At 42.1% G+C, this 23,779-nt stretch overlaps 1 protein-coding gene across 1 annotated transcript in view; it reads left to right on the top strand.

The window, feature by feature from the left end:
• KCNK9 (potassium two pore domain channel subfamily K member 9) overlaps nucleotides 1–7,676 on the top strand; it is a 113,355-nt gene extending 105,679 nt beyond the window's left edge. The window contains exon 2 of the mRNA XM_024216917.1: nucleotides 6,835–7,676. Coding sequence (XP_024072685.1) covers nucleotides 6,835–7,676 — 842 coding nt within the window. The remainder of the gene's footprint in view (nucleotides 1–6,834) is intronic.
• Nucleotides 7,677–23,779: the final 16,103 nt, after the last annotated feature.

Below are 23,779 nucleotides of genomic sequence, written 5' to 3'. Positions count from 1 at the left end.
GAGGAAACAAGAGTTTGAAGAAACCAGCCCGTGACTTGAAGAGGACAGGGATGTGCTGACACAGCAGCCATTATCTATCTTTTGAGGGAATGTTTCATCTCTGCTGCTTTGCTGTCATCTGTTCAGTTTGCTGGCAGGCGTTTGATTCAGTCTCTCTGATTTGCTTACAGACATTCCTGCTCCTGGGGTAATTTTGTAGGCTGAGGCAGTTATCTGTCTCATGACTCATGATGTACAGAGATCTGGCTTGGCCTCCCGCCCTCAAGAATAATGGCTCAGGCTGGCACCTGACATATAACTTAGCCGATCAGAGGAGAAGCAGCCCATTCCTCCTGCCTGTTACGTCCCTTCCTGTCTCTTGGAGGGATCCACAGATCCAGCCAAGTCTCTGCTGAGGCTCATTTAAACTTGTTTTATGTGAGCAACTTAAAAACTTGATTCGAGTTCAACAAGAAAGATTCCCAGTGAAAACAAAGCCCCACAAGTCACCTGCTGCGCCCTGTGGATTCTGATATAACATGAACTATTCGGTGTCATTTCCAAACAGGTATATGGACTTATATTCTGAATCAGAGTGGATTGTAGCAAGCATCCTGGGAGGAAGCATGGTTACTGTCTTCGGAGAATGCCGGCTGCGATAGTGCTTTCCTTTTTGCTATTCATGGGGAAGCGAGCGAAGCCCACCAGCTCCCTTCACACCTGCCACTGAGCAGATGGGAATGGCTTTTGGTCACAGCGAGCCTGGTAGCAGAGCCAACGCCAGAGCCCCCTTGCCAAACCCTGACGTAGACCGGTTTCATCTTTACAATAAAAAGGATGCGGCTTCCTCTCCCTCCCCTTTGAAGTGGTGGCGCTGAAGTCAGAAAAGTGCCGGTAATTCTCCGGGGCACTTTCCCTGACGTCGATAAACCTCTGACGTGAACCTGTGACATCAGCCTGGCTTTTTTTTTTAATCTGAATTATGCCTCCCTGTCTGAGTTGAAGATGCCATCATTCCCGTTTCATGATCTGCCTTGTGGAGCTTTGCAGCCAGAATGAGTAAGAAAGGGTTGAGTCACGGGGCTGGCGCAGTTCATTTTTTTGCACATGCTGTTCTCAAAGAAGAGACGGCCTGGTGAGAGATGCCAAGTGTCCGTCACTGCAGTGAATGATATGAGAAGGAAAGAGGCAATAAAACCTGCCCCCCAGAGGAAACAGTTCTCCCCCCTGACTAACACCGAGAGCTGTGCTGCTTCAGGACTCGAGATGGTCTAAAAACTGAGTGCAAATGTGAATGAACCTAGCAGCTCTGCAGCTTCATCGTGGGTTTGACACTGATTACAAATACCAAATAGCTTGTTGTCTGTACGTTTCATTTTTAATATGATGATTTGGTAAGCCCTGACCATGTGCTTGGTCTGGTATGAGGGCCTAGGATGCAGCCACGCCTGTCCAAAGAACTGAGAGCACAGGACACAGTACAGACACAGACTCTGCCCTGGACTGCTAATGGTCTAAATGGGGTGGCCACAGTGTAGACACACTGCACTGGGAATGTTTAGGATTTGTTTCCCTTTTAATTTATTATACCAGTTATCATTGACTTGCTTATTCCAGGTGATAAGATGCATAATCTCAGTTACATTTCATTGTTTGCTTAGTGCTGGTGCTTTAATACTCCCAGCTGTCCTGGGAGCATCTGTCTTCTCACAGGAACTCAATGTGACCCAATGGAATTCACCTTGTTGAATGAGTGGGGCTTTAAGATGCCAGTACCGTGTCTGTACTACTCTTTTAGAAGCTTGAAAGGAAAGTAATCAAGTATTTCTCCCTGACTGGACAGTTCCGGCCTCAAACTAAGTGGGTTTCCTTTTCCCTTATACTTAAAAGGGCACAAGCAAGCAATGGAACAGCCAACTTAATGGAACAAAGCAGGTTGCCTCAAGCCTCCCAAGTTATACTCTGCTAAGAACAGAGCAAACGAGAGTGTTTAGATCTCGCTGGTTTTCCAGAATTGTCCTTAGTATGCTGTTGAGTACCAGAGGCATCCCCCAGAGCCAGCAAAGAAGAAAATAACTCAGTGACCCATTTGGGATGAGGCTGTGGTGACCCGAGTCTCTGCCTCTCATGACTAAACCTCTCAACCATTCTGCATGACTGTTTGAGGAACCGGACACCCTCCATATCGCCTCAGCTGTAGCTGGGGAGGAAACTGCAATTGACACAGATTGGCTCAAAACAGGGATAACACTTTGAGACACGACATGTTCCTCATGCCTGACTGTCCTTCTCCAAACCAGGACACAACTGAAGAATCCCATCGGTGAAGCCTAAGCAAGCATCTGGGCGTAACAGGGAAAGAATGGGTACGGAAGCCACTTTGGTCCCACCATTCAAGGTGACAGTCATTTATACACCCCCTGTTCCATCTGGTAATGTCTCTTTAAACGTTAGGGATCACTCTCCCAGTCCACCAACTCAGAGATGTCTGCCTGCTGTTAACCAGGTCCTTGCATTTTGCCATTCCAGATACTGCAGTGATGGGAGCCTTCTAGATACCTAGATAGATATGGCCCTGCTCCAAGTTAAGGCTCCACGAGTTGGGCTTCTCTACTGTTTGATCCTGCTGCTCAGCTGAGCAGAGCAAAACCTCTTTCCTCTATTTGCTGCTCATCTCCCAGGCACATCGAACTTGCTCACATTCAGAATAAGCAGAAACTCTAACCTGACAGAAGGAGCTCCACTCCCTGGTGTAGACATGGTGTGTCACCTTTATGGACCTCTTCTCCTTTCTTGTGGATGCCCAAGTCCCCTGGTTTTCTTCAGTCCCTTAGCTTAAGTGGATGTCTTCTCAATATCATGGTCCTAGGGTCCTCTGCATAACCTTCACACCCTTCTCAGGGTGGTGAAAATGATCTAAGTTGAAAACCCAATACCATGTGTCTTCAGATGCCTTTATTTCTGTAACCAGGCTCATTCCAACCCAGTGTCTCTCATCTCCCAACTTGTAAGTACTTCTCTTCATATTTGAGTAAAGTGCAGCGGCTTTTGTGCTGGGGAAGTTAACAAGAGTCTCTAGACACCCTGTTTAGGCAGTAGGGTGACCGAAGTCCCGATTTTATAGGGACAGTCCCGATTTTTGGGTCTTTTTCTTATATAGGCTCCTATTACCCCCCCACCCCATCCCGATTTTTCACATTTGCTGTCTGGTCACCCTATTAGGCAGTCATCTTCTGCTACTGAAGTGGTCGCTTGTGTCCACCGAGGCTTGTTGTAAGTAAAACCCATCTAGTTGGAGCCCAGGGCCGGCTCTAGGCACCAGCAAAACAAGCTGGTGCTTGGGGCGGCACATTTTTAGGGGCGGCATGGCCGGCGCCAGAATGCCGCCCCTAAAAATGTGCTGCGGCCGCCCTAGCTCACCTCTGCTGCTGCTGCCTGGGAGGGAGGGGGAGATCCCGAGAGGCCGTTTCGCGCGCCGCTGCTCCCCCTCCCTCTTAGGCTTGAGAGCCTGGGGGGAGGAGGCAGGGCTGGGTTTTGGGGAAGGGGCGGAGTTGAGGCAGGGCCAGGGGTGGGGTAATTAAAAAACGGGGGGGGGGGGGGGGAGGCAGCCAAAATTGTTTTTGCTTAGGGCGGCAAAAATCCTAGAGCCGGCCCTGTTGGAGCCTGACCTTATCCACTGGAGAAACACTATTTACTGGTAAGAAACTGTTTATCCTCCACTTTCTTCTGGCAAACTTTGATCCCTCTCTGGCTTCTGACATTGGGCCTCTGAGTGAGTTTGAAATTAAAAGGGACAGTGTCCCATTTTAAATTTCAGACTTACATTATTAAAATTTAAAGAACTTAACTAATATCATTTGCTTTTTGCTGATTTACAGAGTTTATGGCTTGATTCTGCACCACTGAAACAAATGAGAGTTTTGCCTTTGCTTTGTAAAGTTCAGAGCATTTCACTGTTAATCTCTGAGGTCAGTGCCACAGAGCTACGTATGCTCCAAGGCCTTGTCTGCACTAAAGAAATGCTCTTTGCCTAGCACTCATGAACCTATTTTAAGGGTCTGATTCCATCTCCATAAAAAAGGCCTTTTCTGTTCTACGTGTTTATGTTCAAACTGTGATATAACATATCAGATAGTATAAACCTACACTGATGCAGTGAGTATGGTCTAATGGCTAAAGTTATATAGTAAGCATTCTCTTTCTAGCTGTGTGACCTTGTGAGAAGTCACCCTCTATCTGTGCTTCACTTTTCCTACCTGCAAAATGGGGCTACGGATGCTTCTCTCTCTCACAGGGGTATTGTAAGTGAATTAATTACTGGGTCTGTAAAGTCCTTTGAGAAACTCGGGTGGAAGATGCTCTGTAAGTGCATAATATTAATTTATTATAATCTTCCTAAATTGTCTCTCGGGATCCTTAAGGAGTGGGATTGGACAATTTCATAGGAAATCTTTTTTCATCCCTAACCCTTTTCTTTAGAGCCCAAAGAGAGAGCTGTTTCTACCAACTGCCATCTCTGTCACCATCTGGAAAATCACATTTTCTGACGCTTTCCTCCTCTTTATCAGCTGTAACTAAAGCTATAAAATGGGAAGATGTCCTTGCTTTAATTAACACCCCTGTAGTTCAAAAGCTGATCTTGGTAATGAGAGGCAATTATAGCCTTTATTGAGGGATAGTCAGGTGGAACAAATCCAGCATCAATCTATGGGAGGCATTTATTCCCCCAGGAAATTTGGAAGCTGCTCTTTGTAAAGAGCTGAAAACAAGGTCTGGTACAACAGGTGAATCAATTTGTTCTTTCTGTAATCTTAAAAATAACTTGTTTCTATTTTTTTTTTTTTTTTGCAGACTTGTTTTTATATCACCATCCAGCTGCCAGCAACTAGCAGTTGAGTTAATAAAGGTTGTTACTGGATCTTTGAAGATGTAGTTTCTAGTTTTTGTTTCTTTTTCTAGACCAGTGTTTCTTTCTACTTTGCATGGGATTCAGTACTGAGTTCTGGTGAAAGTGCATTACTAGCTCATCGCATCCGTAGCCAAGCGCAGGACAATTTACTACCGTTACCTGCAGCAGTGTAGCTAACTAACTACTAGTTGCATTTCATACTGTGCACACTGCAAATGGGTAGGTTTTGGGCCAAGAGTCTGACTGAAAATATCCGAGTAGGGCTACAGTATTGATTGGGGAAATGTCAAAAGAAATTCACTCCTGTGTGGAGGGCCAAGAGACCATCTACATTCCTATTTGGAGGGCTTAAGTGGAAAATAGGTGGTGAGTAAGACCTTGTGCAATCTCTCTGCATGGGAGTGAATTTCACACTTAGAGATTAAATTCAGTATGGATAAGTATCTAAAAGTTGAGACCTTTATCCCACCCTCCTGTGTGTGTCTTGCACTGGCAAGGAGATGGATTAGATGGCTCACTAGGTCATGACCATCTATAGGCCTGATTCTCCACTTCAGTTTTACACCTGTGTCTCGCCATTGATTCCAGAAGAGTCATATTCCCCAACATAATGGAGTGGGAAATAGGACATTTAGATTCTGTGAAACCTCTTAGGACTGCAAAACTGGACAAGAATTGCTGCAAGATCTTTCTCTCTTGAGGTATTTTTAGAGCCCTGCAAATCTGTGGATATCTGCTTTATATCCATGGATATCCGCGGACTTTGTTTGCAGATTGCAGATCGGGAGCGGATACAAATTTTGTATCCGCGCAGGGATCTAGGTATTTTCACACTCCCACTCCTAGCAGGAAGTACAGATTTGTGCAACAATGTGGGGTGAAAAAGTTAAGTCACAGTGGTTTCGGTGAAGGTTTGGGAAGGTTCTCACTCAATACAAACCAGTTCTCATATCCCTACTAATATAACATATAACATGAAACATTCCACATACCCGGTCCTGGACTCCCTGAGTCACCTGATATAATTAATAGTTCCAACCATTTCTAGTAATAATAGAAGGATCTGAGTCAATTGTGCATTCCTCTATAATTAAAAATTGTGCAAGCCTTAACCCTCCCCTCAAAACCCTTCAATCTTCCAGCAATGAGTGTCTTTCACAGGGTCCCTAGGAGAAGCTTGTTAAAATTCCACCAACAAACTGGAGAGAGGTTTGGGATGGTTTCTCTACCTCTGATGGTTCTCTGGATACTGCTGAATCACTCCTGCCAGAGAATACTTACCTTTGAGGCCATCAAAATCTCCTGTCTTTGCAATGGACCAGATTCCAATGCCAGGTATCAGGTGTGTGTGTGTGTATTTGTTTTTTTTAAATGCCCTGGTGAAGACAACCATTTCCAGTTATGGAGGTTGAATGTTATGCTATACACCATAGTAAATCCTTCAGGAAGGAAGTGAAACTTCTCCAGCAAATGAACTCTGTATAATTTTGTTTGCCATTAAGCAGTGTTGCCACTCTTCTTGCTTGCTTACAAGGACAAGGCTTTTATTTAAATTGGAACACAACAGAATAGATTCTCCATTCCCTCATCCAGTCTTCTCCTCAGGCATATGCACACCTAGGGTTTTCGCTGGCTTTGGGAGCCCCCTGTTACAATAGGGCAGTTCATCACTGCAGTGTTCTCATGAACTCCCAGGCTGAACACTTCCACTGCTGCAGCAGCAAATAAGTCCTCATTAATGTAGGAGTCACTTGTGCCTTCCAAAGACTTTGAAAGAGGTGGCTTTGGCTTCTCCAGAAAGGAGAGTATTATGCCTGGGGAAGACGTGGGTGTTGACAGGGTGCTTGAGTTATTTTTGTTAATGATTTGCGCTGCCGGTATGATGAGGAAGCTTTAGGAATTCCCACTCCTTGCTGACTCTCCTATCTTTTCCTTTTCTTCTCCAGGTTATGGACATGCCGCCCCAGGGACGGATGCCGGGAAAGCCTTTTGTATGTTCTATGCTGTCCTGGGGATCCCACTGACGCTGGTCATGTTCCAGAGCCTGGGCGAGCGCATGAACACCTTTGTCAAGTACCTCCTGAAACGGATCAAAAAGTGCTGCGGGATGAGGAGCACTGATGTCTCCATGGAAAACATGGTCACTGTGGGTTTCTTCTCCTGCATGGGAACCCTCTGCATTGGAGCAGCAGCCTTTTCCCAATATGAGGAGTGGAGCTTTTTCCATGCTTACTATTATTGCTTTATAACATTGACTACGATAGGGTTTGGCGACTATGTGGCCCTGCAGACCAAAGGGGCCCTCCAAAAGAAGCCACTCTACGTGGCTTTTAGCTTTATGTACATTCTAGTGGGGTTGACAGTCATTGGGGCATTTCTAAATCTGGTTGTTCTCAGGTTCTTAACCATGAACAGTGAGGACGAGAGACGGGATGCCGAGGAGCGGGCATCCCTGGCAGGGAACCGCAACAGCATGATTATTCACATTCAAGAGGACGCCCAGCATGTTCGGCCACGGTACAAGGCCGAAGTAACAGACCTTCAGTCAGTTTGTTCCTGCATGTGTTACAGGTCCCATGAGTACACCAGCCGGATGGTGTCTCACCAAAATTCGTTCAGCTCCAAGCTGAATCCTCAGTACTTTCACTCCATCTCTTACAAGATAGAAGAGATCTCACCAAGCACATTAAAAAACAGCCTTTTCCCATCTCCTGTTAGCTCCATCTCACCTGGGTTGCACAGCTTTACAGATAACCACAGGCTGATGAAAAGGCGAAAGTCCATTTAAAGTGATTTGTCTTCTTTTGCTTTACTTGTTTTCCCCAATTACCCTTTTTGTTTCTTGAGTGAGACGGAGCGAGGCCAAAGGGAATAGAAAAAGCCAGTCCTCCTCTGAGACTCAGCTCTTGAGCATGAAGCATGGATTAATTCTGTTCCAGCAAAGTATGCCTTACATTACCCCCTCGGTGGATTTCAGAGGATTCGAGGTGACATGAAGTGGGTACCAAATCCAAAGTTGCACACAAAGCTGGGAGCCTTCATGTGCCACTGGCACTCCTGACCTAATAAACTATTTTCCTCTCAAGCAGGTCGCTGTGTGCGTGTGCGCGTGTGTGTTGGGTGCGTGTGTGTGCAATTCCACAACCAGTGCCATGTGACAAAAATGCATCAGGTATTAATTTTTTTCCCCTTGAAGCAATTGTGTTCCAGTCTGCTTTTAACTTTTAGACTGCTTCCAAAAGAATAGGGGACGGGGGAGCCAATTTGTTTTGTTTTTGCCAAGTCAAGCATGTGTCATAAGCAGTCAATATATCAGGTGTATCATGATCAATTTTTGAATGCTAGATTTTAGATTGTATTAACATTAAAAAAAAAGCGGGGGGGGCAGGAAAAGATGGATCATTTTAGCTTGCCAGTTCAAAATTAAAAATAAAATAAAATAAAAATAAAGCATGCACTTTGTAAAACTGGTATGCATTATAAAAAAAAAAACACAAGAAAAACTAGCAATGGAATTAATAATCAAAAGCAAATAATATAATTGATTTAACTACATTTACTTTCACCATTTGCTACCGTTCCAACAATTTGTTGTGCAAGTAGAATTTTTTAAAGAGAAATTGGGAAAATTGTTGGAACTATAGAGTTTCTTTTTGTTACTTTGCTCTTATTTATAAAAATTATTATTATTATGAAGGCTATTATTTTATTTTAATTTTTTGTGCAGCAACTACCTGCATGAATAGGAATTATATTTTTTGGAATGCTTGGATGAGGATGGGTATAAATAGGCGGATGTATATTTTTTTCTTATATAATAGTGACAAGGCATTCCTTGTTTTAAATAAATAAAAAAAATAATGATGATTGTCTCCAAATGCTTTTGATTTGTAAATAGTGGAAAGCCTTTGTTGGTCTCAGGAAGAATTCAAGGAACAGTATCTTGATCGTTTTTGGCCTACTGGGAACTTGCAGTAGTAGATATGGTCTTGCTTTTTGGCTAGTCTGAAAGGCATAAGTATGTGCCTGTATGTGGCAAGAACAGTTGCACTCCGGTGTTTTGAAGGGTTATACCGGGAACAAATTGCATTAGCCAGATGGAGTGAAGGCTGATGATGTCACTAAGTGAAATTTTTCCTTTGGGATCATTCGTCACCCAACTAATGATTTGAACCAAACTGACTTTACAGAACCAAATTCTAGGTCCTGGTCCAACTCCCACTGATGCTAGTGGAAGTTTGTAATGATGAATGCAAGCAGGATATGGTCCATTGGGAGTTTTGTCTTTGTGTTCAATGGAGGCAGGATCAGGACCCATATCAGGGTACAGTGGTGTGTCTGAATTAATAATCCTACCTTTTAAAATGCCTTCAGGGTTAATTCAATGTACAAAAAAGGATTATCTATCTGGCACAAATCATCTCTCTTGCTGATTACACTAGCATATACTTTCTATATAAAAGCAATAATCCCCCATATATAGTTCTAAGTGTATCTGGATAATATGTTTTCTCAAATTCATGCAACCCTCCATTTCAGATCTGACCTCAACAGCTGTGTGCGCCTATGGGATGTTGACTGCCTTCCTATGGTTTATTTGTCAGGGGCATTAATGGGCAGAAGATAGTAATGACCTCTACTTTCAACTCTCTTCTCCTGGCTTTTATCATTCAGTAAAGTCAAAGTCTGTAATTTCAGTGTGTTATAACACACAACTATCCACAGCTTTGAAAGCTTTCTATGACTTCCTCTTCTGGGAATTTCTGCAAAATCATGCTGGTATTGCACACTAAAACCTCCCATAAAATGCGTGAAATACTAAACTAGAGTTTTGAATGACCATGATACTGAAATGAACATTTTAGCCTAATTTATGGGAAATATGTTTTTATTTAGTGTTAATGGGTACTGTGTGTACATAATTAACAAGCCTACTAGTGACATGCTCTAAGTACCCAATAGACTCTAAGACTTTGGATGATGTTAGAAGCTTTGAAACCAGTAGACATTTGGAAAGCAGTCTTAACATTCTGTGATCCACCTCTATGATCACCAACTAGACATCTGTTTCAAGACATGAGATCTACTGGTCTTCTGAGACTCACTGTTACATATGTTTTTGTTTGTGATGCTATTCTAAGAGCCTCCCAAAAGTGAAAATGATTGTGGTCCTCTTTTGCTACTAAGGAATAATCTGTATGTACACAATGTGCATATCTGGTATATACGTTAGGAATCCAAGAAAATCAACAAAAGGTTTGGTTTCACAGAGCTCTGAACGTTCAAATTCTGCCTGCCTTTGAGGGGAGAATTTGGCTTGGAGAACTCTTTTCAAAAAACTTGAAAAATTTTTACAAATGTTGGATTTTTTTTATTAAGGGGGAAAAAATCTCTTTTCTCGCCAAATGGAACTAAATTGTCAAAAGTTCTACAAGGTTTTGAATTGTAGAAGTTCAATGTTTGTAATGTGTTCTAACTGAGAAGTTATAGATTCTCCTGTCTGAAGCTAGACAAATTCAGATGAGAAATAAAGTGCACATTTTTAACAGTGAGGGGAATTAACCATTGGAACAGCTCACCTAGGGAAGTGGTGTGTTCTTCATCATTTGAAATCTTTATATCAAGACTGTCTGTCTTTTTTTAAAAGATATGCTACAGCTCAACCAGAAGTTATGGTTTTGATCCAGGAATTACTGGGTCAAATTCCTATGGCCTGTGTTATGAAAGAGGACAGACTAGATAATTATAACACTCCTTTTTAACCTTAAATCTCTGAATGTAAAGAGAGAATGTGTGTCTTGGGGGACACCATTTAGACAGAGGGTATCTATGTGCCTTAGGATATGTTTTTCTGCCTGAAAGATCTGTAAATCTGTCCCAAATCTTTCTGGTATTCTTATCTTAAATATGATCTTCATGTCTCTTTGTTTACATTTTGAAACCTGTCCCTTCTATAAAATCTTTATAAGACCCCTTTTGTACGAGCACTTGTAGTATAGTTCGCTGAATCCTCTTGTCTGTGCATTCATCCCCCTCTTGAACTCGATGAAAATGTCGGCGTGTATTTTGTGGTACACTCTCTGATGCTGGGTGACAAGAAATGCTTTGGGTAGAGAAAACAAGGGACAATTGAAGGAGACAGTCCCAGAATCAAGTAGTAAATGTAAAGCTGTGGGGATATAGCTGTTCCCATGCCTCTTCCTGTGGGGGAAAGGGAGATATGACCAGGGCATAAACATGTCCAGGTGATTTCCTGGTAGCTGGCACCACTTAGAGCAGTCCATACACTGCTCTAAGTCTGCCTAGGGCCCAGGCTAGTGTATATTGATGTAGAATAAAGGGAAGTATGAAGGTAGTTTAAAGCCACCTTGGCACTATGCCTCCTTGAACTGTGGCAACTGCTCTTCAATTGCAGCTCAAACTCTGGGTCTTTTTGTGAACATATTTCAGCCCATGGGTTATATTCACACACTATTTGTTGCACGGCTATTTTTAATTCTTCGCGATTAGTTATTTATGGAAACGGAGAGGTAATAATTGATGACCTGAAGAAGGCTGAGGTGTTTAATGCCTATTCTGCTTCAGTCTTTGCTAAAAAGGTTAATGATGGCCAGATACTCCGCACAATGAATATTTTACAAGGAGAAAGGAATGCAAGCCAAAATAGGGAACCAACAGGTGACAGAATATTTAGATAAATTGGATGTATTCAATCCAGCAGGGCCAGATGGAACTCATCTTAGGGTACTTTAGGAACTAGCTGAAGCAAGCTCAGAACCATTAGCAATTATCTTTGAGAACTCAGAGAGGACAGTGAGGTCCCAGAGGACTGGAGAAGGGAAAACCTAGTACCTGTCTTTAAAAAGAGGAACAAGGAGGACCTGGGGAATTATATACAGTCAGTTTAACTTCGATACCTGGAAAGATACTGGAACAAATTATTAAACAATCAGTTTGTAAGCACCTAGAGGATAATAAGATTATAAGGAATGGCCAGCCTGAATTTGTCAAGAACAAATTAGGCCAAACCAACTCAGTTTTCTTCTGTGATAGGGTTACTGGCCTGGTGGATGGGGGGAAGCACTAAAAGTGATATATCTTGATTTTAGTAAGGCTTTTGATTCAGTCCACATGACATTCTCATAAGCAAACTAGGGAAATGTGGTCTAGATGAAATTATGGTAAGGTAGGTTTGCAAACGGTTGAAAGACCATACTCAAAGAGTAGTTATCAATGGTTTGTAATGGGCTTAATCTGCAGCAAGGGAGATTTAGGTTAGATATTAGGAAAACTTTTCTAACTATAAGGGAATAGGCTTGCAAAGAAGGTTGTGGACTCTCCATTATTGGAGGTTTTTATGAATAGCTGGACAAACGCCTCTCAGGGATGGTCTAGGTTTACTTGGTCTTGTCTCAGCACAGGAGGCTGGACTTGATGTTTTATTGAAGTCCCGTCCGGCCCTACATTTCTATGATTCTATGGTACATGACTGATCACCCAAATTACATGGTGGTGTTTCTGTTCCCTGATTGGTTGACTGAAAATTTTGTAAAGTGGATGGGGAAGAATCAAAGCGATTTCATGATGGCTGCCCAAACACTTCCAGCATAAGTCATCTTGGACCATTTGCTTTGTGACCATTCTCACATAGAAAAACTCACTTGTATGAACATCTGCAGGCAAACACTAATAATAAAACCATAACAATGAAATCTAATTAAAATACACTTTGGGATGCTTTTTTGCCATATTTGTCCAGCTTTGCGTGTGGAATTTAGAACTGGAATGGACAAAGCACTAGAGGAAACATTATATAGAATACAATCATACACAAAAAAGCCAAATCCTGACTCCCATGAGAATTCCCATTGACTTCAATGGCGGATTAATCATAACATTCACCCTGTAAAGGGGGATGGGCAGATCTGATGTGTCTTTTCCATCTTTGGCTCTCTGGATTCTATATAAACTCTTGCCTGTTTCTATGTCACTCTGTTTTTCATTGTACAAAATCTTTTGTTTGAATATATTTCTTTATATAAAATTTTTTTTTTGCATCCTAGATTTTTTGTTTTATTTTGAAAGAAACAAAAGCAATAGTTTTATCCTCCCACCCTTGAAATCGCTGCATGGAAAGCTCTGATTGGGTACAGGCATGCAGTAGTGGAGTTAATTATAACAAGACTTCATAATACTCAAAGTAACTAAACAGTGTCTTTACAGTTCATAGAGACTTGCATGATCATTTTCAGGTGCCTCTTTTTCCCCACTCCTCCACATTATTCAGCATTAGAAATAATAATAAATCAGATTAGTCTATTTCTGTCACACCAATGTGCTCTTTATCAAAACAACACCATTTTAGCTCCCCACAGTCGACTTTGATTTTTTTCTCTTTGATGATAATATGTAATATGATAGGATAATAGAGTTGTTATATAATCAGTTTGATCAGTGCAGGCCTGAAATAGCTTTGACTGAACATGCTGTGATGTGGAAATGAGAGAGGAAACTTAATAGAACCGTGCAGGCGTAACCCTCCACTTAGTCTTTATTACTATGTAAGAAATCCACTGGCTGATCTAAAGGGGGCTGCTTTGCTAGAACCTTGTTTGTGAGGTTTGCAGAGATGCCTGCAGGACAGTGTTTTTAAGAAGACATCTATGGAAGGCAGCTTTGGATGTTACATCAAGACTCGGAGAGCCTCTAGGTTATTAACAAATGGAAAAGATGAATATTAAACCTAAGCGAAGGACTTTCTTCTGCATGGACTCCTCTGTAACAGATCATTTAGAACGGAATACGTTAAAATAAAAGGAAAGTGACCAAGTTAATCTACTTTATTGTAGGTCATCTTGTTAGTTATCCTAGTACTTCGATTGAAAGAACACTGGGCCAGTAACCAACAATCCTAAGAATTAAGTCTCAGCCAGGTAATTTATCTTTTCTCTGAAAGATTTGAAAGGTTTTGTTCCTGGCAGTATAAAAAAGGCATCATTAGATGCTAAAAGCTAGAAAGTGCAATCAGTGGAACTAGAGCTGGAGAAGGGAAATGATTTGGTATGTGGAGGCTGGAGGGAGGAATGATGATGGAAATAGCCCATAATAGAGGTTTATGGCCTGATTTTACTTTGTGTAATATTCCTGTTAATATTGGTCTAATTAAGACATACATTTAATGCCTTTACTGGGGAAGCCGGAACAGAGAGATGTGTTGGAAAGTCTCCATTACACTAATGTTATGGCCTTTTTAATGCATATTTTAATGAGGCTATTATTAACTGGAATATTACCCAAATTACAATCAGAATCACACTGTTACTAATTTTGCAACTAAGGGTGCATAATATTTCCAGACTCAAAAAAGAAAGGTTCCCTGTTATTACCTGCCTGCCATCCAGCTTTAACATCCAACTTCATTTTAGAAAACTCAGCTAGATAAACTGTATGGAAAGCATTAGCCAACATGATACATGGAGGGCAAAACAGATACATTGACACTGGACACAGAGAGATTGATTACAGTTGGCAGATCTTAGAGACTGAATTAGGGTCCCCCCAACTTATCTCACTCCTTACTGTAACTAGGATGGCAGAGGAATTTGCAATAAGTACCAACGAGGCAAAAATAAACAAAGATCTCAAGCTCGAGATTTGAGCACAAATATAATTTCCATGTGAAATCCTAATGGAGTAGTTCTGAAGACAGCAGTTGTGTGTTTTGCCCCACATAATGCCCAGTTCTGTGAGGTGTCCTCTCTGCAGCACCTTCCAGAGCTAACTCCCATCCCTGGTATAATCTTTTTAACTCGACCAGGAAGGAATATAGCCCAGAGTTGGTCTGTTTCTGTTAGAACCAGATGTAACCTGGTTAACATTATCTTCCTCTCCACAATGACAACCTCCTCACCCCAAATTGGGGATTGAATTCTGGGACAGAGGCCAGCATGGAGGCTCAGGGACTCCTTTAGGAACTGCACTGCTGTAGAGGGCCCAAGATGGTAGACAAGGAGGGTCATGGAAGATCAGGATCTCCGCATGGATGGCCTGGACCATTGCAGAGCTATTGAGATGCTTTGCCTAGTTTGTGGGGTACAGACCCTATCCTACAATGAGCTGTTTCAGTGGTAGCTCCTGAGGAGGGAATTTGCTCAACTTCCTGTCTCCTATTGTGTTTTTTGTCCTGCATATAGAAGAATCTTATCTATAGAAAGTAGGGATTGAACAGACACTGAATCATCTATTCCATCCCTTTACCAGTGCAGCATTGTTCTTTGCAGTATATTATACTACTGTATATTGTTTTTCTGATCCTATATTCCTAACTGAGGCCATAGCTCAGTAAAGAACCTAAGTACATGAATTCAGTGGGGCTTAGTGCTTTGCTTAACTGGGGCCTGAAGCACTGTGACAACCCATTGAGGTCAGTGGGAGTTTTTCCTCAGCATGGTTTATCCCAAAAGGCCCTAATTGCCCTGGAAACATTGCTCTGTTGTCCCTTAACAAAGATATAAATACACGTTTGTTTCTCCAAAATTGCTGAGAAATCTAATGAAAGCTGTATAATTATATAGACTCCGGAGTGATTCGTGTGTACAAGTCTGCACTTCTTTGGAGAAGTTGCGGCGTGAAATTTGAATTCAGCAAATTGAATACCTGATTCTGATTACACTTATACAGGTAACTCCATTTGTTTCAGCTAAATTATTCCTAACTGGCAACAGATCTAGAGAGACCAGAATCAGGCCCTGAAAATGTATAAGGTTTGGATTTGGACATGCTATATTTGGAGCTGCTAAGTAGACATTTGGGAAAGCAGGAGTAATTTCACTTAAGTAAATGGAGTTATACTGGTGTAAAAAAGAGAAGAATCTGACCCAATATGCCTAATTTTAATCTCACAGTTGTTTTACACTAGAGTAACCCAGATGATTTGAATACAATTCTGTTAATCCTGATTAACACCAGTGTTAGTGAGATCAGAATGTGGCTCAATCTCTATACACCATCCTATAATAAATATATACAACAAATGCTTCACATTAAAGAGTCCTTCCTGACCATTATAATGATGGCAACAGCACTGTAGAAAGTACTAAAGAAAACTAAACAGCCCAACTGTACAACTTGTGCTGCAGTGTTTTTGCTTTATAATCCTGGAATCCTGGCAACAAATCTGTCTGGCTAATTTTAGGATGGCAATATTATCCCTGGAGCCTGCAGTCTCCAGTCATCTCTCCTTCTGCAAATGTGACAGATGAATATTGTAATTAACAAAAATCCCAGTGTGTTTCATTTTTACTTAATTTTCTTGTCAGCCTTCTTCCACCTTGCATCCTGACCATGTATGGAGCAAAGCCACACATCAATACCCACAGCAGATTAAAAAAAATTAATGCTATCATTGTGTTGGTAATTAATATTCACAGTTCCAAGCTGTGTTGTCTGGACTCACTTTGAGAAATGCAGAACAAACAGCGCGATAGAATTTATCATCGCTTGCTAATTCACAAGTGGATCTAAGCAAGCATAATAATTGAAACCGTGCTCCTTAATGCATCTTTTTCATGCGCCAGTTCTGATGCTGCTGGTCTGGCTTTGATAAATTGTTTCTTCGGCATGTGGCAAAGCTTGCAGTCAGTCCTCCACCCAGATCATTGTATGTGGGGCCGGGGTCGGAAGGAACAACAAAGGGTCCATTTTACAGACAGTGTCCCTCTTTGGCTTTCTCTGTGCACAGCATCCCTGACTACCTCTGCACTAATTCATTAGCTTGCCATTTAACAGAAGCATATTAACAACCAGGATCGTGGCATGCTATACTTTCCCCCATTACGTATTAATGAAGCGCATTCTATTACAGAAAAGCACACTGGGGAAGGAAATGTTCCACTCTAATTGTTACTGGCAAAAGAAATATATAGATTGATTAAAAACCCAAACAAGGGACTCAAACAGGAAATGCAGTTTGCACAAACCTGTCTGTGTGCCGCCTACTTACACTTTGATTAGATGCGATTTGTAGGCCCAGAGGACAAGATATTTTAGTCTGTTCCTTTGGTAGAGGAGCTTGTGGAGGGAGGGGAGTGAAAGCAGCAAACAGGTGGGTAGGAAGCGGACAGAAGCTTGGCTCTGCTCCTCCCCCTGAAATGCAGGAGTTGGCATGGGAAGTGCAGTGCAGGCAACCCTGAGAACAAGCAGGGAGGAAATTGTGTCTCAGAGAGAGACATTCCCTGCCTGGCTCTTGGGATGGTGCGGCTACCCAGTGCTCTATTCACAGGGTTTATGGCAAAGCTATAATCTACCCCCAGACTAGAATATCCCTACTCCTCATAAAGGGACAGATGCTGCTGGATGTGACCTCCTGTGTTGTCCCACTGGAGGGAGTAGGGACTACTTAGCCACTAAAGTGCTCCTCCTCCTGAGTTTGGGGGAGGGGGGATTCGGTACACATTGATCTTCATTGTTGGTACATTTGGACTTTTCAACTGTACAATAATCAAAATTGACCTTTAGAGAAAGGACATGAATGCAACTCAATATTGCTGGCCATCCTGACCGCTTCTGCATGCAGCTCTTTTGTAATCATTATCCTCGAGAAGCTAATTAATCTGATAATGGCATGTAATTAGGTTAGCTGTAATAAAATGGGTGAGTGTATTGTGCCTCCCAGAGACTGACGTCCCAACTAGGCTAAGTATTCTCCCAGGGACTGCTTGAGAATAAGAAGGACGCGGTGGCAGAGAAGGGGTTGAACCAGGGCTGCCCTATTTATAGGAATCATCCCATTGACTTCAATCCCACTTCTCCCGGGAGTAAAGTGAGCGGGGTTTGGCCCCTGTCCTGTATCATGCACAGGAAAGAGAAGCCAGCAGTGTAGCACTAGAAGGACAGCATGGGCTAGAGGACTGAGCAAGGGGCAATGTGTGAGGACTAGTCCTGGCCCTGCCACTGACTTGCTGTGTGACCTCGGCTTTGTCAATAAACCTCTTTGTGGGCCGACCCCCCTTTGCGATAGATCATGCCTATAAGGCACAGCTTAGCGTAAGGCGGATGTGAAGCCGCACCTCAGTGTGAGCACAGGAAGGCATTTCCCGGACTTCCAGGCATGCATGAGGAATACTCCTCCCTGTTCGGCTAGTCAGTGTGGCCAGGGCATCCATCTCCTCCTCACAGTCCCTTCCTGCCCTGGTGTGAAGAGCGCAGAGCATCAGGGTGTGGAATTCTGCTTGGCCTTTACATGGAGCATGGTGGCTAGGGAAGACGTCTAGTGCCCTCTCTTCACACTAACGGCCAGGGGGACTCTGCCCCATTGAAGTCCATGTTTTTGGGATCAGGGTCTACATGTGTTTCACTCTTTATAAGATTTGTGCACCACCAGCGCACGGTGGTTTTGTGAGGACTCGTTAGCTAATGTCTATGCAGTGCTTTGAACACCATAAGTGCGAAGCATTCTCAGACACACTGGTTTGAAGAATGATTTGCAAATAACCAGGGAACAAAGTCTGATCCGGAAAGGAGAAGAGGAATCAAACTGGCACCCACGATTTGTTTTTTTTACATGATTCTAATTTTAGTTGTGATTTCAACAACCCCATCAAGAAAATCATTGGGATCTAATGTGATGTCTTCAGGCACTATGTCATGTTTAGGGGACTGAAAAAAAAAAAAAAAGAAACCAAACAGAGTTCTAAAAAGTAGAACTCAAACTAGCATTTGTACTGGTCAAGGACCGGGCCTTCATTCCAGCTCTCTGTTTTTGCTTGTGGGTACATTTCTTTTGAATTGTCCAACAGATTTCCTAAGTGAAGCGCTCAGAGACTAAAGTGATGAGGGTGGCATAAGAACCTATGCAGAATAGAACAGAATAATTGGCACATCACAGTTTCCCATGAACCAAACATCAAAATGTGGATGGATTAATGCTAGATTCTCATACTCTTAGCGTGTGAGGGACCCTAATGTGGGGTCCCACAGTACGGTGCTACTCATTGCAAATAAAGGGATCAGAATCTGGCCCGAAGTAGCTCTTTAGCCTTTGGGAACCTGTAATGTTGTCTTGCAATTGGCTGACTATACACAGGGATTAATAAATATCACCTCTGCAAGATTCTCTTTTCAAGACATAGTCAAAGCTCCCATTATTTTTTACTGCACACTCGTCTAATATTCAGATTAGGAATGACTATTCTAGTGAAGTGGTTCCCAAACTGTGGCCTTTGGGCCACAACTGGTCCATTGAGAACTTGGTGATGTTCCAAGCAGAGCTGGCTGATCACATGGCTCTCCTCCTTTCCTGCTGGTAAATTGACTTACAAATGCAGTACTTACTGAACGTTACTGTTCCATATAAACAATTGCTGCGGTTGCCACGTTGATGTTAGTTAGTTGTCAGTAGGAGTGGAGATGGTCTATACAATCATGAATGGGAGAAGTGAGCCAAGAGACAACCTGTTATTCAGAGGTGGTCAATGCTATGAAACAGTTTGAGAACCCCTGCTCCCATAGATGGCTTTACTGGAAATCCACTGCCAATGCATGGGCACCACCCTGCAGACCTTAAGCTTGGTTAGTCCCATTGAATTTAATGGGGTTTTGAGGTGCATGAGGACTGCTGGATTGGACCATATAAGAGAAAGATAATCGTTATATAGAACGTATCTTATCTAGCACCACACTCCTCTTTACCAAATACCCAACAAACTCAAATGATTAGAGGCTTGCTGGTTCTTCAGAAAACAAACACAATTTGTTTTTGCTTTTTAGAATTTTCATAATTTTCTACTTAACCAATAATCCAGATGCTTCTCTTTGCGAGTGCGGGGTTAACTGTGGAAATGAACAGTACAAGTTTATTCTTGTATAATCTTTTTCTTCTTGGCTCTTCCAGATGCTTTTTAAGATTCTTTTGTCTGACTATTGCTATCAAGGAATATTTGATGAAAATGTTTGATCTTAGTGATATGAGTGCAAAGAAACTAATCGTTTGGAGCCAAAATGGTCAATATGGGAGATAATGAGAAATCGAATTGTTTCCAGCAGGCCAAAAGAATGTGGATACTGTCTCTTTAAGGTGCAATTTCTTACTTCAACAAACTGTTTATCTATGAGAAACAGGGATAAAAGTGTTCAATTTGTGACCCAAGGAGAAATTTTTGGATTTCTTCCAGACACACATACATGAAGAAAATGAATTGTGGACTTGGGAAACTGAGCTTTTGTGCTCAAACAGGAGCGCTTGCGTGTTTGTGTGTGTGTTGCCGCTGTGTCTCTTTTGGATCTCTAGACACTTTTTGGGTACATTTTTGTACTTTTTCGGAATGTGCATAGGAGGACTTAGTGAGAGTATTTTGGCGGCATTCTAAAGGCTCTCAACAGTCTGAGATAGCGTTTAAGCTACGTTTCTCCCCTGGTTGGTAAACTTCATGTGCAGTGCACAGAGAATCAAGAGCAAAGTGCAACATCTAAGAAATAGGAGCACTCTTCTTAACTTAACTGGCTGTGTATTGTACTGAACATTTACCTCCAGGAAGCTGTCTTGTCTGAGTCAATGATCAGGCCTAATCTCAGACTTTTAATTTCACAGTGGTGGTCGAGCTGGTCCTAGCAATGGAGAAAGAGGAGGTCACAAGCATCAAGATGTAATGAGTTAAGCCAGTGATAGCCTGATTACAGAGAACCAAATTAAAGAATTCTAATCGTTTGTGGGTTTTTTTTCTTTTTCTGTCCTCCTCCCTTACCAGAGAGGATGCCTTCACTCATGGCCTTAGAATGCCGTACTGGAGTTAGCAGAGTGAAACAACAGTCAAATGAAAATGAGATTTATTGCAGCTTATGTAAAGAATGAAAACTGTATCACACAAATGTTTACAAGTCCAAGTAGACAGCGAACCCATGTACATTATGTAATTTATGCAAGGGATTGCATCTTTCTTTTGTAATGAATGCACTAAGCAACCCTGTATATATTTTACAATGTCTTTACAAAAAAGAAAAAGACTCATTTACTGTAGTATTGTAAAATAAATGCACTTTTCTAATTTTTTCATTAAAAATCCTATGGCACGTTTTCAAATGTATATTGTTTCTTTTATATTGAATGTGGAAATGTTAACTTCCTGTAAAATTGCACTGCAGACGTAAAGTCCACTGATGAGTCCTATTTTGTTAAAGAAAAGTCCATCAGCAACCAGTAGATGTCCAGTGTATGTATATATGTGTATATCTATACATATATATCTAGTACTATGTATAAATATATATATTATTTATATATGTTCAGATTTATATAATGAATGTATTGATACATCTATAGACTGATAGATATATATGTGTGTGTATGTGTATATATATATATACACACACACTCAGACATATATACACACACACACACGAATCACAATGTACAAAATAAGATTTAGTCAGTAAATTTAAGGGGAAAATCAAAAGAGATGTCCTATACAGAAGATATTTTGCATTGCAATAAAGGCTTTTTTTGACAAAAGTATGTGCAGAGTGAAATATGAACCTTTATCAAATATTTGCTCAGGCTGTGACCAGGTGAATCAGATGTAGCTAGATCAAAAGGAAAGCTAATGGGAAAAGAGTAAATGGCTAGCCATAGCCTGGGGGACTGGAATTAGTTATGGGCAATTGAGCCTTTCACTTCTAGGTTGCCAGTGTATAGATCAAGAGTGAAATCGTGGCCCCATAAAAGTCAGTGGCAAAACTTCCATTGACGTCACTGAGGCTAGGATTTCACCCCCCAAATTATTGCCTGTGCAGTGGTCTGTGTGAAATGGGTTTTGGGGTCTCAGTGCAATTCCTAGTGGGAAGTGTCCACACCTGGCACCCTTGTTGGCACTCTCAGCAGTGAGGAGAGGACATGAATGGGCATTTCGAATGAACCACCCTTTAGTGGCAGTCCCTTCCAGGTGGGGTTTGGGGCATGCCAACCAATCAGAGTCTCCCCTGCACTCCTCTTCTGCCACATCCATCACTATGGGATCCGAGTACTGTCACTTCCTCAGCTACAGCAGTTCTGAGGCTACTGGAGGGTTTTATTTCCAGGGCTGTTAAACTAACAGTAGGGGAAAAAAATCAGAGAAATGAACACACCCTGCTTTCTCATAGACACCACAACCGTAGAATCATAGAAGATTAGGGTTGGAAGAGACCTCAGGAGGTCATCTAGTCCAACCCCCTGCTCAAAGCAGGACCAACCCCAACTAAATCAGCCAGCCACAGCGGTACAGCAACCAGGAACAAAGACATCACCTTTGGCTCCAGTAATACAAGTCTCTACTTGGTCAGATAAAGAAATAGCTCATAGTGAGGGTGATTAGCATTAGAACAACTTACCTGGGGATATAGTGGATTTGCCATCACTGCCTTCTTTGAATCAAGCCTAACTATCTTTATAAAAGACATGCATGAGCTCAAACCGAAGCTGTGGGCTTGATGCAGAAATTACTGTGCGAGGTTCTGTGGTTTGTACTATGCAGAAGGTCAGACAAGAGGATCATGGTGACGGGTTGGATCACAGAAACCCCCTTGGGAGCTGCCAACCGATGTGCCAAGACTACCCCTGTTCCTATTTTCCCTGCCAGCTCAGGACTCCAGCACCCTGTCTTGCTGAGCCAGACACTCCCGTCTGCTCCAACACAGACCCAGGGTCTGAATTACCTGCCCCAAAGCTGCAGGTTTACCTGAAAACAGCTCACAGAAGTGTGCTTGTCTTTAGCACTCAGATGCCCAACTCCCAATGGGGTCTAAACCCAAATAAATCCATTTTACCTTGTATAAAGCTTATGCGGGGTAAACTCATAAATTGTTTGCCCTCTATAACACAGATAGAGAGATATGTTTTGCTCCCCCAGGTATTAATACATACTCTGAGTTAATTACTAAGTAAAAAGTGATTTTATTAAATACAGAAAGTAGGATTTAAGTGGTTCCAAGTAGTAACAGACAGAACAAAGTAAGTCACCAAGCAAAATAAAATAAAATGCGCAAATCTATGTCTAATCAAACTAAATACAGATAAGATCCTCACCAGTTCCAGAATGCTCCCTTTTACAGGCTAATCTCCTTTTAGCCTGGGTCCAGCAATCACTCACACCCCCTGTAGTTACTGTCCTTTGTTCCAGTTTCCTTCAAGTATCCTGGGGGGGTGGAAAGGCTCCTTCTTTAGCCAGCTGAAGACAAAATGGAGGGGTCTCCCACGGGTTTAAATAGACTTTCTCTTGTGGGTGGAGACCCCCCTCCTCACTCCTATGCAAAGTCCAGCTCCAAGATGGAGTTCTGGAGTCACCTGGGCAAGTCACATGTCCATGCATGACTCAGTCTTTACAGGCGGAAGCCATTGTCCACATGGTATCTTGTATGTCTCCAGGAAGACTTCTTATGTGGCTTGGAGCATTCCAGGATGCATTGTTCCCCAAATGCTTCCTGATTGGGTACTTAACCTTGCGAATTCCTTCCTAAAGAAGCTGACCGAATGCCTCACAAAGCTTACTTAGAAATCAAGCAAGTATACATAACTTTGAACACACAAATGGTGCCTGCATACAACTAGGATGAACATAACCAGTAGATCATAACCTTTACATAGATATGTTACATGGCATATGTAGCAAAACCCTATTCCAGTTATATCATACATACATTTATAAGCACCCCCCCATAAAGCCTTATGGGGTACACTGTCACAATCATAATGGTCCCTTCTGGCCTTAAAGGTGATGAATCAATTAAACTCACTTATAAACAAACAAATGAGTCTGGCAGACTCCATCCTGTGGGACACAAGCTATTCAATGTATATCCGCTATTCTGTCCTTGGCCTATAGCTAACAATGGTGGTGATGGAATGGGCCCCATCTTTTGGGA

This window comes from Terrapene carolina, unplaced genomic scaffold (genome assembly GCF_002925995.2).
Source record: "Terrapene carolina triunguis isolate 2854851 unplaced genomic scaffold, T_m_triunguis-2.0 Scaffold58, whole genome shotgun sequence".
Taxonomy (NCBI): domain Eukaryota; kingdom Metazoa; phylum Chordata; order Testudines; family Emydidae; genus Terrapene; species Terrapene triunguis.
Note: the sequence above shows the minus strand (reverse complement) of the source record. Positions and strands in the feature narration are given on the sequence as shown.